The following is a 15,933-nucleotide window of genomic DNA, read 5'->3' as shown; positions in this document are numbered from 1 at the left end:
AATGTGGCGGACGGGTAGTGTGTAGGGGTCGGTTTGGGAGTGGGCTGTAGTGTGTAGGGGTAGGGTGTAAGGGTTGGTTTGGGATTGGGCCGTTGTGTGTAGGGGTCGGTTTGGGATTGGGCCGTTGTGTGTAGGGGTAGGGTGTAGGGGTTGGTTTGGGATTGGACCGTTGTGTGTAGGGGTCGGTTTGGGAGTGGGCTGTAGTGTGTAGGGGTAGGGTGTAAGGGTTGGTTTGGGATTGGGCCGTTGTGTGTAAGGGTTGGTTTGGGATTGGGCCGTAGTGTGTAGGGGGCGGTTTGGGAGTGGGCCGTAGTGTGTAGGGGCGGTTTGGGAGTGGGCCGTAGTGTGTAGGGGGCAGTTTGGGAGTGGGCCGTAGTGTGTAGGGGGCGGTTTGAGATTGGGCCGTAGTGTGTAGGGGGCGGTTTGGGAGTGGGCCGGAGTGGGCCGTAGTGTGTAAGGGTAGTGTGTAGGGGGCGGTTTGGGAGTGGGCCGTAGTGTGTAGGGGGCTGTTTGGGAGTGGGCCGTAGTGTGTAGGGGGCGGTTTGGGAGTGGGCCGTAGTGTGTAGGGGGCAGTTTGGGAGTGGGCCGTAGTGTGTAAGGGTTGGTTTGGGATTGGGCCGTTGTGTGTAAGGGTTGGTTTGGGATTGGGCCGTAGTGTGTAGGGGGCGGTTTGGGAGTGGGCCGTAGTGTGTAGGGGCGGTTTGGGAGTGGGCCGTAGTGTGTAGGGGCGGTTTGGGAGTGGGCCGTAGTGTGTAGGGGGCGGTTTGGGAGTGGGCCGGAGTGGGCCGTAGTGTGTAAGGGTAGTGTGTAGGGGGCGGTTTGGGAGTGGGCCGTAGTGTGTAGGGGTAGTGTGTAGGGGGGCTGTTTGGGAGTGGGCCGTAGTGTGTAGGGGGCGGTTTGGGAGTGGGCCGTAGTGTGTAGGGGGCGGTTTGGGAGTGGGCCGTAGTGTGTAGGGGTAGTGTGTAGGGGGCTGTTTGGGAGTGGGCCGTAGTGTGTAGGGGTAGTGTGTAGGGGGCGGTTTGGGAGTGGGCCGTAGTGTGTAGGGGTAGTGTGTAGGGGGCGGTTTGGGAGTGGGCCGTAGTGTGTAGGGGTAGAGTGTAGGGGGCTCTTTGGGAGTGGACCGTAGTGTGTAGGGGGGCGGTTTGGGAGTGGGCCGGAGTGTGTAGGGGTAGTGTGTAGGGACGGTTTGGGAGTGGGCCGGAGTGTGTAGGGGTAGTGTGTAGGGGGCGGTTTGGGAGTGGGCCGTAGTGTGTAGGGGTAGTGTGTAGGGGGCGGTTTGGGAGTGGGCCGTAGTGTGTAGGGGTAGTGTGTAGGGGGCGGTTTGGGAGTGGGCCGTAGTGTGTAGGGGTAGTGTGTAGGGGGCGGTTTGGGAGTGGGCCGTAGTGTGTAGGGGTAGTGTGTAAGGGTAGTGTGTAAGGGTAGTGTGTAGGGGCGTTTTGGGAGTGGGCCGTAGTGTGTAGGGGCGGTTTGGGAGTGGGCCGTAGTGTGTAGGGGCGGTTTGGGAGTGGGCCGGAGTATGTAGGGGGCGGTTTGGGAGTGGGCCGGAGTGTGTAGGGGTAGTGTGTAGGGGGCGGTTTGGGAGTGGGCCGTAGTGTGTAGGGGTAGTGTGTAGGGGGCGGTTTGGGAGTGGGCCGTAGTGTGTAGGGGCGGTTTGGGAGTGGGCCGTAGTGTGTAGGGGGCGGTTTGGGAGTGGGCCGTAGTGCGTAGGGGTAGTGTGTAAGGGTAGTGTGTAAGGGTAGTGTGTAGGGGGCGGTTTGGGAGTGGGCCGTAGTGTGTAGGGGCGGTTTGGGAGTGGGCCGTAGTGTGTAGGGGCGGTTTGGGAGTGGGCCGTAGTATGTAGGGGGCGGTTGGGAGTGGGCCGGAGTGTGTAGGGGTAGTGTGTAGGGGGCGGTTTGGGAGTGGGCCGTAGTGTGTAGGGGTAGTGTGTAGGGGGCGGTTTGGGAGTGGGCCGTAGTGTGTAGGGGCGGTTTGGGAGTGGGCCGTAGTGTGTAGGGGGCGGTTTGGGAGTGGGCCGTAGTGCGTAGGGGGCGGTTTGGGAGTGGGCCGTAGTGTGTAGGGGTAGTGCGTAGGGGGGCGGTTTGGGAGTGGGCCGTAGTGTGTAGGGGGCGGTTTGGGAGTGGGCCGTAGTGTGTAGGGGTAGTGTGTAGGGGGCGGTTTGGGAGTGGGCCGTAGTGTGTAGGGGGGCGGTTTGGGATGGGGCCAAAGAAGAGAGCACACACAGGGTCAGTTAAACAGTGGTCGTTTAATCAGAGACAACATGGCGAGATTTCCAAAGAAAAAGAGATGTGGTAAAAAAAGAGACGGTGAAACGAGTCCTGTTTTAAACTTGTGGAAAAGAGAGAACCGGTTTAAAGTCACTAAATATGTACAAAATGAACTCGACTCCCAGCTGGTGGAGGGGCGGCGCTGAGTCTCAGGAACAGTCTCTGTGAGATCACTATTTGACGGGCTTGCTCTCGGGGGGGTCTCCGGTGTCGAGGGTCTTCAGCAGCCTGAACAGCCCGGCAGCTTCTCTGATGCGGCTGAACTCGATGCAGAAGGCCTGCACCTCGATGAACAGATCCTGGACGTTGATGATCTTGTTCCGGATCAGAGACTGGAGGAAGACGCAGACCAGGCGCACCAGACGGTTCTGAGGGGACATGCAGCGTAAATAACATCGATGCACTTCAGCAGAAACACAAACGATGACTCATCTGGGTTCAATAATAACTCTTAGCGTGAATCTGACCTGGACAGTTAGAATCTGGGGACGCACAAAATCACCGAATCCACAATCTTTATTTCGTTTCGTTTTTTGAGTTAGTGAGAAAAAACTAGGCGAAAAAATTAACATGTTTTTTTTTAAATCAACTACAAGAACACTAACGAGATGAAAACTGTCCCAATTAGTAGAGGTTTTTGTTTGCATCGTTATTTTATAATACATGTTGTTGTTGTTGTTGTTTACCTGCATGTACTTGTCCTTGATCTGCTCGCAGGTGGAGATGCAGTTGGAGATGTAGAGGTGGATGAACTCTGGAGGAAGATCCACAGCCGTGGTCAACCTGAGGAGAGACGGAGAGGACATCAGGTCACATGACTTTATACGACTCAAGAATCAGATTTAAATATGAAGCGGGGACCAATCACATGATGACACGTGGACAGCAGTGTTGGTGCTGGTACTGCAGTAGGGTTGCATATCGTTGACTTTTTTATGATACCGATACATATCGTGATACTTTCATGTTGCATAAGGGAAACATTTAATCATCCTGCCATTACTCCCATGAAGCGCTTTACGATGTAGTTCACATGTCAAATGAATATTACATTCAAGTTGGGACTTGGACCTTTTGGTACTGAACAAATAATGAAAAACATTAATGTTATCGATGAAGACAACAGATTCTGCAATATCACTGATATCAACCATCAGGCGTGAAAAGCACATCTTGTCAATGGAAAAAGAAAATAGCACCAGAATAATCAATATTTGCCTGATGAAAGAAAACAAATCCCATCTCAGTTCAGTTCTGTGCATTCTTCTTCAAGAAGATATCTGCTCTCAGGATCCAAAGGGCCCTTTCACAGCGTAGGTCTGGGTCCGGACCCGGGACCTATACGGACCCGGACCTATACGGACCCGGACCCAGACCTATAATCAATACATTAATAGGGGATTTCAATGTTGACGGGGCGATTCTATTTTAACCGCCGCCGACAGGGGGCGAAAGAGACGAGTGAGCGTCCCTTCTTCTCAGGCGAATGGTTAGGTGGCGCGATAGTCTGTAGTGACGGAGCCTGCTCGCGTGAGCGCTGCGCTCCGCAGCAAACAGCTGTTTGCTTTTCTCCCAACAACGACAACCGACTCACGGAACGCTGTGTTGTAGCGTTGATAAACGAAACAATTTAACTAAATTGCTAGTCAAAATACCGATACCACAGAAAACATTTTTTAAAACAATATTTGTAGTGGCCCGAGCGGGCAAGTGGAAAGTACGTTATGCTGCCCGGGTGTCTCAATAGTGCTCCCGGGCCAGCGGGCCATTTATAACGTCGAGCCCTGCGTAGGACATCAGCTGCTTCCCTGAACACAGAGGCACTTGGTTGCCATACGAGACAGCAGTGGTTGGATGTGTCGCCTCCTTTCCCAGAAATACACTTCTTGCAGTGGCTACAGACCCCACCATTCAGACTGGCAGTCATATGCAAATCTAAAGTGACTCATTTGCGGAGTTTCACGGCGAAATTGACATCGTCCATTCCAACGGTTTGGGCGCGACTTTAATTACGCCTCACTTTCATAATTTTTTTTTTTTAAAGTATCGAAAACCGGATCTCTTTTGGTATGGTATACCGTAGCCGCCAGTAACCGGTATTTCCGTAATACCGGGAACCGGTATGCACCCCTATACTGCAGTATGTGTTGGTGCATGTACTTGTACTGCAGTATGTCTTAGTACTTGTACTGCAGTATGTGTTAGTACATGTACAGCAGTATGTGTGTGTATTAGTACCTGTTGACGACCTCCATGCTGTGCAGGGACATGTCCATGTACCTCAATATATGTGTGTATTAGTACCTGTTGACGACCTCCATGCTGTGCAGGGACATGTCCATGTTGACGAGCACAGAGAAGTACTCAGTGATCTGAGAGCTCTGCATGAGCTTCAGCAGCATCTCGATGGCCACCAGAGGGTTGTTCTCCACCAGGTCCGGCAGCTTGGAGGGGGACAGACCAATGTGGTACACCAGCTTCAGGTCCTTCTCCAGCTCCGCCAGCAGCTACACACACACACACACACACACACACACACACACACACACACACACACACACACACACACACACACACACACACACACACACACACACACACACACACACACACACACACACCACACACACACACACACACACACACACACACACACACACACACACACACACACACACACACACACACACACACACCACACACACACACACACACACAACACACACACACACACACACACACACACACACACACACACACACACACCCACACACACACACACACACACACACACACACACACACACACACACACACACCACACACACACACACACACACACACACACAACACACACGTATAGATGAGAAACACATCTGGTGCAAACACTCGCCGTCATGTGACTGGAGGTAAACACAGATTCTGGGGTTTTCACCAATCACATCAAACATCAGGAAATCAGTGCATGATCAGCAAGGAGCCTCTGAAACTGGGGTTTCCTCAGCTTCCAAGTGGTTTAATGCGGACTACAGATTACAAATGCTCCTTGCATCCCAGCAGCTCCATGTGGAACATCAACAGACAAACATCACACACGAGAAACAAACAACAACATGGAACATCCCAGCAGCTCCTGACTGGAGCACAAAGGATGTTTCAGGCTGACTGTACTGAATGATACGTGAGTGTTTGGGACCCCTATAGATGATATGAGAGTGTTTGGGACCCCTATAGATGATATGAGAGTGTTTGGGACCCCTATAGATGATATGAGAGTGTTTGGGACCCCTATAGATGATATGCGAGTGTTTGGGACCCCTATAGATGATATGAGAGTGTTTGGGACCCCTATAGATGATATGCGAGTGTTTGGGACCCCTATAGATGACACGTGAGTGTTTGGGACCCCTATAGATGATATGCGAGTGTTTGGGACCCCTATAGATGACACGTGAGTGTTTGGGACCCCTATAGATGATATGAGTGTTTGGGACCCCTATAGATGATATGTGAGTGTTTGGGACCCCTATAGATGATATGCGAGTGTTTGGGACCCCTATAGATGATATGCGAGTGTTTGGGACCCCTATAGATGATATGCGAGTGTTTGGGACCCCTATAGATGATATGCGAGTGTTTGGGACCCCTATAGATGACACGTGAGTGTTTGGGACCCCTATAGATGACACGTGAGTGTTTGGGACCCCTATAGATAACATGCGAGTGTTTGGGACCCCTATAGATGATATGCGAGTGTTTGGGACCCCTATAGATTATATTTGAGTGTTTGGGACCCCTATAGATGATATGAGTGTTTGGGACCCCTATAGATGATATGAGTGTTTGGGACCCCTATAGATGATATGTGAGTGTTTGGGACCCCTATAGATTATATTTGAGTGTTTGGGACCCCTATAGATGATATGTGAGTGTTTGGGACCCCTATAGATTATATTTGAGTGTTTGGGACCCCTATAGATGATGCGAGTGTTTCAGGACCCCTATAGATGATATGATTTTTTGGGACCCCTATAGATGATATGAGAGTGTTTGGGACCCCTATAGATGATATGAGAGTGTTTGGGACCCCTATAGATGATATTTGAGTGTTTGGGACCCCTATAGATGATATGAGAGTGTTTGGGACCCCTATAGATGATATGAGAGTGTTTGGGACCCCTATAGATGATATGTGAGTGTTTGGGACCCCTATAGATGATATGAGTGTTTGGGACCCCTATAGATGATGTGAGTGTTTGGGACCCCTATAGATGATGCGAGTGTTTGGGACCCCTATAGATGATGTGAGTGTTTGGGACCCCTATAGATGATGTGAGTGTTTGGGACCCCTATAGATGATGTGAGTGTTTGGGACCCCTATAGATGATATGAGTGTTTGGGACCCCTATAGATGATATGTGAGTGTTTGGGACCCCTATAGATGATATGAGTGTTTGGGACCCCTATAGATGACATGTGAGTGTTTGGGACCCCTATAGATGATATGAGAGTGTTTGGGACCCCTATAGATGATATGAGTGTTTGGGACCCCTATAGATGATATGAGAGTGTTTGGGACCCCTATAGATGATATGTGAGTGTTTGGGACCCCTATAGATGATATGAGTGTTTGGGACCCCTATAGATGATGTGAGTGTTTGGGACCCCTATAGATGATGCGAGTGTTTGGGACCCCTATAGATGATGTGAGTGTTTGGGACCCCTATAGATGATGTGAGTGTTTGGGACCCCTATAGATGATGTGAGTGTTTGGGACCCCTATAGATGATATGAGTGTTTGGGACCCCTATAGATGATATGTGAGTGTTTGGGACCCCTATAGATGACACGTGAGTGTTTGGGACCCCTATAGATGATATGAGTGTTTGGGACCCCTATAGATGACATGTGAGTGTTTGGGACCCCTATAGATGATATGAGAGTGTTTGGGACCCCTATAGATGATATGAGTGTTTGGGACCCCTATAGATGATGTGTGAGTGTTTGGGACCCCTATAGATGACACGTGAGTGTTTGGGACCCCTATAGATGATATGAGTGTTTGGGACCCCTATAGATGACATGTGAGTGTTTGGGACCCCTATAGATGATATGTGAGTGTTTGGGACCCCTATAGATGATACGTGAGTGTTTGGGACCCCTATAGATGACATGTGAGTGTTTGGGACCCCTATAGATGATATGAGAGTGTTTGGGACCCCTATAGATGATACGTGAGTGTTTGGGACCCCTATAGATGACACGTGAGTGTTTGGGACCCCTATAGATGATATGAGTGTTTGGGACCCCTATAGATGACATGTGAGTGTTTGGGACCCCTATAGATGATATGTGAGTGTTTGGGACCCCTATAGATGACATGAGTGTTTGGGACCCCTATAGATGATACGTGAGTGTTCGGGACCCTTATAGATTATATGAGTGTTAGTACCTGGGCCTGTTGCTGGGCGGACAGCGGGCTCTTGAAGGCTTTGGCCATGATGCGTTTGATCTCCAGCCCGGTGCTGTTCTTCACACACATGGAGCGATCCCATTGGACACTGTGGTCGGGCTCCGTGGGGTTCAGCCAGGCCAGCTCGTCCTCGCACACGTGCAGAGGGGGGGGGCGGCCGGATGAACTCTGGCCGGAAGTGACCTGAGGAGAAGAGAGAGAATATGGAGATTTTAAAGGGCTCCTAGCCTCACCCCCCTCTATTTCAGCCCTGTTACTAAAGAGCTGACTGTGTGAGGGGGGGGGGGGGAGAGAGAGAATATGATGAGGTACTGGACTGTTTAAAAAAAAAAAAAAATTCCAATTTATTTCAAGGTGAATACTGCTATATTTTTTAATGGCATTATAGCTTTGTTAGTGACCTGAGGAGGAAGAGGAAGAGAGAGAATATGATGAAGCAGCAACAGAGGAAATGTATACGTCTATGGAGATTTTAAAGGTCTCCTATCATGCTATTATTTTTAGACATATATTATAGCTCTCAGATATATACAGATAACTAAAAAACATGTCTCTGAAGTGTTTCGCTCAAAATACCAAACAGATCATTCTAGCCTCATATCCCTCTCTCTCAGCTGTTACTTCAGTTAGTCATTGCCATAACTACACTGTAGCTAATGAGCACATGATGACAAAGACTTGAATCACTCACTCTCCAGGGGGGGGCGGGGCCCGGTCACCAGAGACTCGATGATCTGATTGGCCACGGAGCTGTCGAAGCCCGAGTTGGAGGAGTCGGGGTCGGGGTCGTTCAGGAGGCTCGGGAAGCTGGCTTTACTCTGAGTGGGAAGCTCCGACTGACGCTCTGAGGAACACGGAGGAGGGGTCAGGGTTATCACCACATCACCACCAAGCGGCAAACTGTGGGGAACAGCCGGGAAGCCAATACGGAAGTGCCACACACTGCAGTTCATACATGGGCCACTAGGGACTGGCTGCAGAAAGGAGCAGTTCCCATAGCCCCCCATGTTAAAATGCCCAACTTTACAGCAGAAAAAAACATGTTTCTACCCATGGATGCAATAAATATTATTATCGATATAGTTAGATTCCACCTTCATGATTATGAATCTGTGAGTGAATTGTTTTCTAACACGACCCTTTTATTTATATTAGGTCTTAAAGTTTTTGCATAAATTAGGGCGTGGCCACGTTGATGGACACGCACATGCCTCACTGTCAGCTAACAGCAACTTGTCCACTCTGCTAGCTACAGCCATAGAGGCTACAACGTTAGTTAGTCATAGTACTGTCCTTGACCCTTTAGCTTTAGCCGTGTTCGTGGTGATTGTGCCTTTTAGGGAATATTGTTACAAATACCAGACAATTAAAATGTCGTGCTGTGCGCTTGAATGCACTAACAGAACTTCCAAGAAGTCTGAAATGATAATATTATACATGTTAACCCTGTTCGCAGGTGTTTGTGTGCTTGGTAGCTTAGCTTGCTACTTATTAGCCAGCTAAGGACGTAACCCTTTATGCATACATATACATTTTAGTTTATGATTCAGCCTTGGGTAAGACTTTTATAGTCTATGGCTATGACGCCCATAATGCTAAACGGGAGCAAATGTTAATAGGGGACCCGATTATCCGAGTGGTGGCCGCCGGAGCTAACGGAGCCGCAGGGGGCTAGCTCCGGGACGCCGGCTGGAGCTAGCCCCCTGCGGCTCCGTTAGGTCCGGGCGGTGGAGTCCGTCTTTTCTCAACGTGTGAATGACAAGCATTAAGAATAACAAAATATAGCTACTTCTCTTGCAGATTGTCTCATGTGATTATGAATGTAACGTTTATATAGGGGGACGACACTGTTAGCAGTAACTTAGTATGCATGTATTTCATGTTAGCTTAGCTTCTTAGCCGGAGCTAGCTCTTATCTAGCACACACACACACACACACACACACACACACACACACACACACACACACACACACACACACACACACACACACACACACACACACACACACACCTGCTAGAGCCAGCTGCAGGCCGCTGATGTCGATGGCCTGCGGCATGTTGCCCACGTCCATGCAGGACACCTGGCGGGGGGTCTTCTTGAACAGATCCCTGGGGGGGGCGAGCATCAGCTGAGACAGGAAGAACTTCTCCGGCTGAGTGATGGGAGGCAGGAAGCCTGGGGGGGGGGGGGGCATCAGAGATATGAGACCGTTAGAGAACTGCAGGCTCAAACCCTCTTCATGTATTGGGTTTCCCCACACAACAACACATAACGGGAGAAGATACAGAGTACAGACGCAGGTGCTATCCAAACAAACAAGATGACAAAACAACAATGATAATAATATAAAGACCATTACAGCAATAAACCATGATGAGACAGAAACCCCCTGAGACCCTCCTTAAATGGACGGACACACACCTTTGAACCCATCCTCGTTGTTGATCTGTGGATAATATGATAATATTCCAAAAGGTATACATGAGCCAAATATGAATATATGTTCATTTAATTCATTTCCTGTTTTGAAGTTACTTAACTGTTTATCATTACAATTAATCTTTAATTGTATTAATCTCTAATCTGTGCGTTTCCTCGCTCTCACCCCGTTGCCGTTTAAACTCCTGAATCTCCCACGGGATTAATAAAGCTCCATCTCATCTGAAGAAGGATAACATTTCGCTAAGCCCTCCTTTACTTTAAGTACGAAATGTACCTCTGCGCGGTTAGTGGAACAGAAGAATAAACTGTGTCACCCAGGGACACAACGACATGCTGACTGCAGTGGGATTGAACCAGGTACCTCCTGATCTGAAGATAAACACACACTACCACTGAGCCACAGCCTCCACTATGCAACCATGCACTGCAGTATCATTTGGAGGTACTCGCACTCGAGTACACAAAGCTACATCTTTTAATTTCCACCTTTCATACTAATACTGCACATATTTAATTTGACCGAATATTTGTCATATTTTACTGTCCATAGTTCTTTGGTGCATCTGAATGTTATGATAAATTATATAAATAGCTTTATTTCTGGGTCATTTATCTTACAATTGATCTTTAACTGTGTTTACGTATGCACCAAATACACAAAGGCAAATTCCTCATATTTGTAAACCTCCTGAGGAATAACTGCTTTGAGCACCAGGAAAAGCGCTATATATATATATATATATAACATGTATTATTATTGAAGTGGTTTTATAAAATCTAGAAGTTGGACTTAAATTAAGATATTGATTTGACACCAAATACACCAAAAGGTGGGGTAGGTAATGTTGGAGAAAGCAGCTCGAGTGGCTAGAATTTGAAAGTACACAACCGAAAGAAATCCGCCCCGTCCTTCAGACTTCCTCACAGAGCGCCTCCTCCAACACACACGGACGCGCAGAGGCTGGACTTAAAGCTAGAAGCTGGACTTAAAGCTAGAAATTGGACTTAAAGCTAGAAGTTGGACTTAAAGCTAGAAGTTGGACTTAAAGCTAGACATTGGACTTAAAGCAAGAAGTTGGACTTAAAGCTAGAAGTTGGACTTAAAGCTAGACATTGGACTTAAAGCTAGACATTGGACTTAAAGCAAGACGGTGATAGCAGATCTGTTTTACCCCGCAGTATGATGGACCCACCTGAAAGCAGCTTCTCGGGCTCCTCCCCCGCTGCGGGCGAGGGGTTCAGCAGGTGAGCGAACACGGCAGCGAAGGGGTTGGCGGCCAGCGGCTCGGTGCGGTACATCTCCCACAGCAGGTAGAGCGCAGTGAGCCTCTGGGGGGAGGAGGGCAGCAGGTCGGGCTGCTGCAGGAGCATCACCAGCACCGAGCCCACCCTGAAGTGCTCCGCCTTCCCAAAGTAGTGGTGGAAGTGCGTGGAGAGACTCTCGAAGGTGTTGGTGCACGCCTCCTCAGAGATGATGCTCAGCAGGTTGGACAGCTCCTTCGGGGCGAGGGTCATCCTGATCTGGAGGAGGAGGAGATCTGGTACTCAGTAAACTTAATGGAGAAACCTGTCCATGCTTTTATCTTCAGGAGACTGGACTACTGTAATGGTGTCTTCACAGGTCTCACCAAATAGTACCCGCTAGCCGGTACTACGCCAAGTGGAAACGCAACCAAAACCAGGCCCAACCGCGCTGTAGTGGGAATCGCCATTAGTTGGCATACAGGGAACTGCTTTAGGTCCTATCTATCTGAACGCTCTCAGTTTGTACGTGTCAACGATGAATCTTCCACGCAAACCAAAGTTAGCCATGGAGTGCCACAGGGCTCAGTGCTCGGACCTATTTTGTATTTTGGATCGTTGACATCCTCGTGGATTCATCTTCTTATTATAGAGACATGCATTTACAAACATTTGGACTACCTATGTTGAAAATGTATTATATTTTAGATTTACACACGGCATCTATTGCACATCTGTCCGTCCTGGGAGAGGAATCCCTCCTCTGTTGCTCTCCCTGAGGTTTCTCCCATGTTCCCTTTAGACTGGGTTTTCTCCGGAAGTTTTTCCTTGTACGATGTGAGGGTCTAAGGACAGAGGGTCTGAGGACAGAGGGTCTAAGGACAGAGGGTCTGAGGACAGAGGGTCTGAGGACAGAGGGTCTGAGGACAGAGGGTCTGAGGACAGAGGGTCTGAGGATAGAGGGTCTGAGGATAGAGGGTCTGAGGACAGAGGGTCTAAGGACAGAGGGTCTGAGGATAGAGGGTCTGAGGACAGAGGGTCTAAGGACAGAGGGTCTGAGGATAGAGGGTCTGAGGACAGAGGGTATAAGGACAGAGGGTCTAAGGATAGAGGGTCTGAGGACAGAGGGTCTAAGGACAGAGGGTCTGAGGACAGAGGGTCTGAGGACAGAGGGTCTAAGGACAGAGGGTCTGAGGATAGAGGGTCTGAGGACAGAGGGTCTAAGGACAGAGGGTCTGAGGATAGAGGGTCTGAGGACAGAGGGTCTAAGGACAGAGGGTCTGAGGATAGAGGGTCTGAGGACAGAGGGTATAAGGACAGAGGGTCTAAGGATAGAGGGTCTGAGGACAGAGGGTCTAAGGACAGAGGGTCTGAGGATAGAGGGTCTGAGGACAGAGGGTATAAGGACAGAGGATATTCTATACAAACTGTGAAGACCACTGAGACAAATGTAACCTTTGTGATATTGGGCTATAAATAAACATTGATTGATTGTTAAGCTCCAAACATCTGGAACTAACTCCCAGAAACCTGCAGGTCCGCTGCAACCAGGGCTCGAGCTTAAGGACGTCCCGTCGTCGAAAAAAATAGTGTCGGGAGGATAAAAAATAATTTTGGGACGAATTTGGGACGAGAGTTAAAATAAAAATACCCTGCTAACTCTACTACAAACAGCGATGAAAATGAAACCGACGGCACGTTTTGTGTAGCACACAGTTATTAAACGTCCTTGTCAACATAAACACACACGCACAAAACATTTAGCAACCCGCAAAATACACACACAGCTATGTACTGAGTGTGTGTATTTCACGGGTTGAGTGATGTAGAATGGCATCCCGTGGAGGAATTCTGAAATGTTTTACCGTTAATCACAAAAACGCACAGCAGAACCAGACCCTGGAGCGCCGGCCTCTTTATTTACTTACTCCTCTTCATCCCCTATGGGTGATAAGGCTGAGAAGAGAACCCTCCATCGTATTCAGTCCTTAGCAATATGCTGCCTCTCCCCACGTAGGGATGGGTACCGAGCCCCGGTATTAAACGGGCCCCGGGCCGGAATTATTAAAGACAGTGGTAACGTTAAGCCCCGACGTTATCGGACTTTTTACTGGAGACATTTAAAAAATATACGTCATATGTATTATTGCTACATACACATTATATCGCAGTTTTAGTTTCGCCAACTCCGTTTCTAATATGCAATAAGACTACAACATGCGTCTGTGATGTATTTTCGAGCTTTCTAATCCAGACGAGAGATCTCTCTCCCGTCTGTGAGCGAGGGGCGTTCGTAAAGGTCTCCTGACGGACAGGCCGTCATCCTGTCAGCGGGTACTCTGGGTTCTGTCTTCAGGACACAGTTGGATTGTTTTGTTGATTGGATTCAATATTAGAGTAATTTTCTCGTTTGTGTGTTTGTTTAAATATAGTTGGCCTTTGTTTCTGTGATTGAATGATTTACTCAAATGAAAAGGTTGATGAGTCATCATCTAATGATTTGTATGATGTTTTATTTATGTTAAAGGTCACTTTGAATGATTTTAACTAATGATAATGTGGAAAAACTAACATTTTAAATTCGGGACGGTTCCGGGAGGAAAGAAGTTAGTCGAGAGCCCTGGCTGCAACGAAGACTACTTTTAAATCCAGACTGAAGACCTTTCTTTGAAACTATTCATATCTCACACTGCACTGTAACTTTTATTCATGTTTTATTATCTTTGCTTTTTAATGGTTCTAATGTCTTTCATTTCTGTAAAGCACTTTGAATTGCCTCATGTTGAAAAGTGCTCGAAATAAACTTGCCTGGCTAAATAATACATTCCATTTTCATAGCGCTTTTCCAAGTGCTCAAACACGCGTACTTTACACTTTTACTTAAGTAGAAGTACTCAGATCTTGTAGTAAAAGTAGAAGTACTCAGATCTTGTATTTAAGTAAAGGTACTCGGATCTTGTATTTAAGTAAAAGTACTCAGATCTTGTATTTAAGTAAAAGTACTCAGATCTTGTACTTGAGTAAAAGTAGAAGTACCAGAGTGTAGACATACTCTGTTATAAGTACAAGTGTATTCAAAATGTGACTGAGTACTGTAACTACATTAACATGTTGATGGAAATAATAAGAAAGCATACTAAGGTGTGTTCCCTTCATGCAGGGATCATACCTTCAGTGTTACATTGCAACAACTAACCTGAGTTTATTATTAGTTTTAGATGAAATAGACCCTGATATTGTGTCTATTGAACAGCTAATGACTAAATGTACCTCCAGCCCAGGTTCAATATGTCTATAACATAATGTCCTGTAGGGATACACTCTACAGACGGCTGATTGTCAGCCTTTATGGAGGAATAATGAAGAGAAATGTAATATTATTTCATGCTTTCTGAGCAGATGTGATGGAAAGCTAAAGTGTGTGTGATTCATATCATTTGTATAGAGTGTGATGTGATGTATTACACTCTCATGATGGTGTATACAAGTGAACAGTCCGGTGATGTGTAAACATACCTGGAGATAAACCGGACTCTGAAACAACAACAGTCTGAAAGTCCTTTAGCAACGAGTTAGCTTAGCCTAGCATGCTAACGCTAACCGACACAAGCCGGTGAATCCATGGCTCACACGGAGAGGTTCCGGTTAAAACCCTGCCTCACCGGTCCGGTAGCTTCATAACAGTCTTACAATCCCGGGGAACGTAAACCGAGTTGAGTTATTCCGGTATTTTGAGGCGTTTTCGGGACTTTCTGAAGCTCAGCTTCTCTGTTAGCCGTTTAGATTCTGACTGGACCCTTCCGGCGCAGTGCATTCTGGGTAATGTAGTTTCACGCTGCGGGAGTTCACTTCCCGCCGAACAAATCGGGTAATTATGACGCATGAGCAGAGGTAGAAGTATTCAGATCTGGTTCTTGAGTAAAAGTAGAAGTACTCAGATCTTGTACTTGAGTACAAGTAGAAGTACTCAGATCTTGTACTTGAGTAAAAGTAGAAGTACTCAGATCTTGTACTTGATTAAAAGTAGAAGTACTCAGATCTTGTTCTTGAGTAAAAGTACTCAGATCTTGTTCTTGAGTAAAAGTAGAAGTAGCCTACTCAGATCTTGTACTTGAGTACAAGTAGAAGTACCAGGGTGTAGGAATTCTCTCTCACAGTAAAAGTCCTGCATTCAAAATGTTCCTCAAGTGAAAGTAGAAAGTATTCTCATCAAAATATAGTGAAAGTAGAGACAGTAAAAGTAGTCGTTGTGCAGATTGGTCCATTTCAGAATAATATCTATGATATGTTTTATAATGATTGATCATGAAAGCGTTGCGTCGAAAGGAGCCAGTTGAGGTGGTTCGGGCACCTAGTTAGGATGCCACCTGGGCGCCTCCCTAGGGAGGTGTTCCAGGCACGTCCAGCTGGGAAGAGACCAAGGGGTAGACCTAGGACCAGGTGGAGGGACTATATCTCTTCGCTGGCCTGGGAGCGCCTTGGGATCCCCCAGTCAGAGCTGGTTGATGTG

General features: G+C 47.6%; 1 protein-coding gene across 1 annotated transcript; it reads right to left on the bottom strand.

The window, feature by feature from the left end:
- Positions 1–2,223: 2,223 nt before the first annotated feature.
- Positions 2,224–15,248, bottom strand: cnot11 (CCR4-NOT transcription complex, subunit 11). The gene is given in 9 exon segments (XM_034077020.2): positions 2,224–2,632; positions 2,951–3,047; positions 4,569–4,771; positions 7,716–7,889; positions 7,891–7,919; positions 8,428–8,580; positions 9,750–9,914; positions 11,375–11,702; positions 14,940–15,248. Coding segments are annotated over 8 exon segments (1,338 nt in total). The 5' UTR covers positions 11,697–11,702; positions 14,940–15,248; the 3' UTR covers positions 2,224–2,437.
- Between the last annotated feature and the right edge of the window lie 685 nt (positions 15,249–15,933).

The sequence above is a fragment of the Pseudochaenichthys georgianus genome, unplaced genomic scaffold (assembly GCF_902827115.2).
Source record: "Pseudochaenichthys georgianus unplaced genomic scaffold, fPseGeo1.2 scaffold_1202_arrow_ctg1, whole genome shotgun sequence".
In the NCBI taxonomy this organism is placed as follows: Eukaryota; Metazoa; Chordata; class Actinopteri; order Perciformes; family Channichthyidae; genus Pseudochaenichthys; species Pseudochaenichthys georgianus.
The sequence above is the reverse complement of the archived record's forward strand: the minus strand, read 5'-3'. Positions and strand labels throughout refer to the sequence as shown.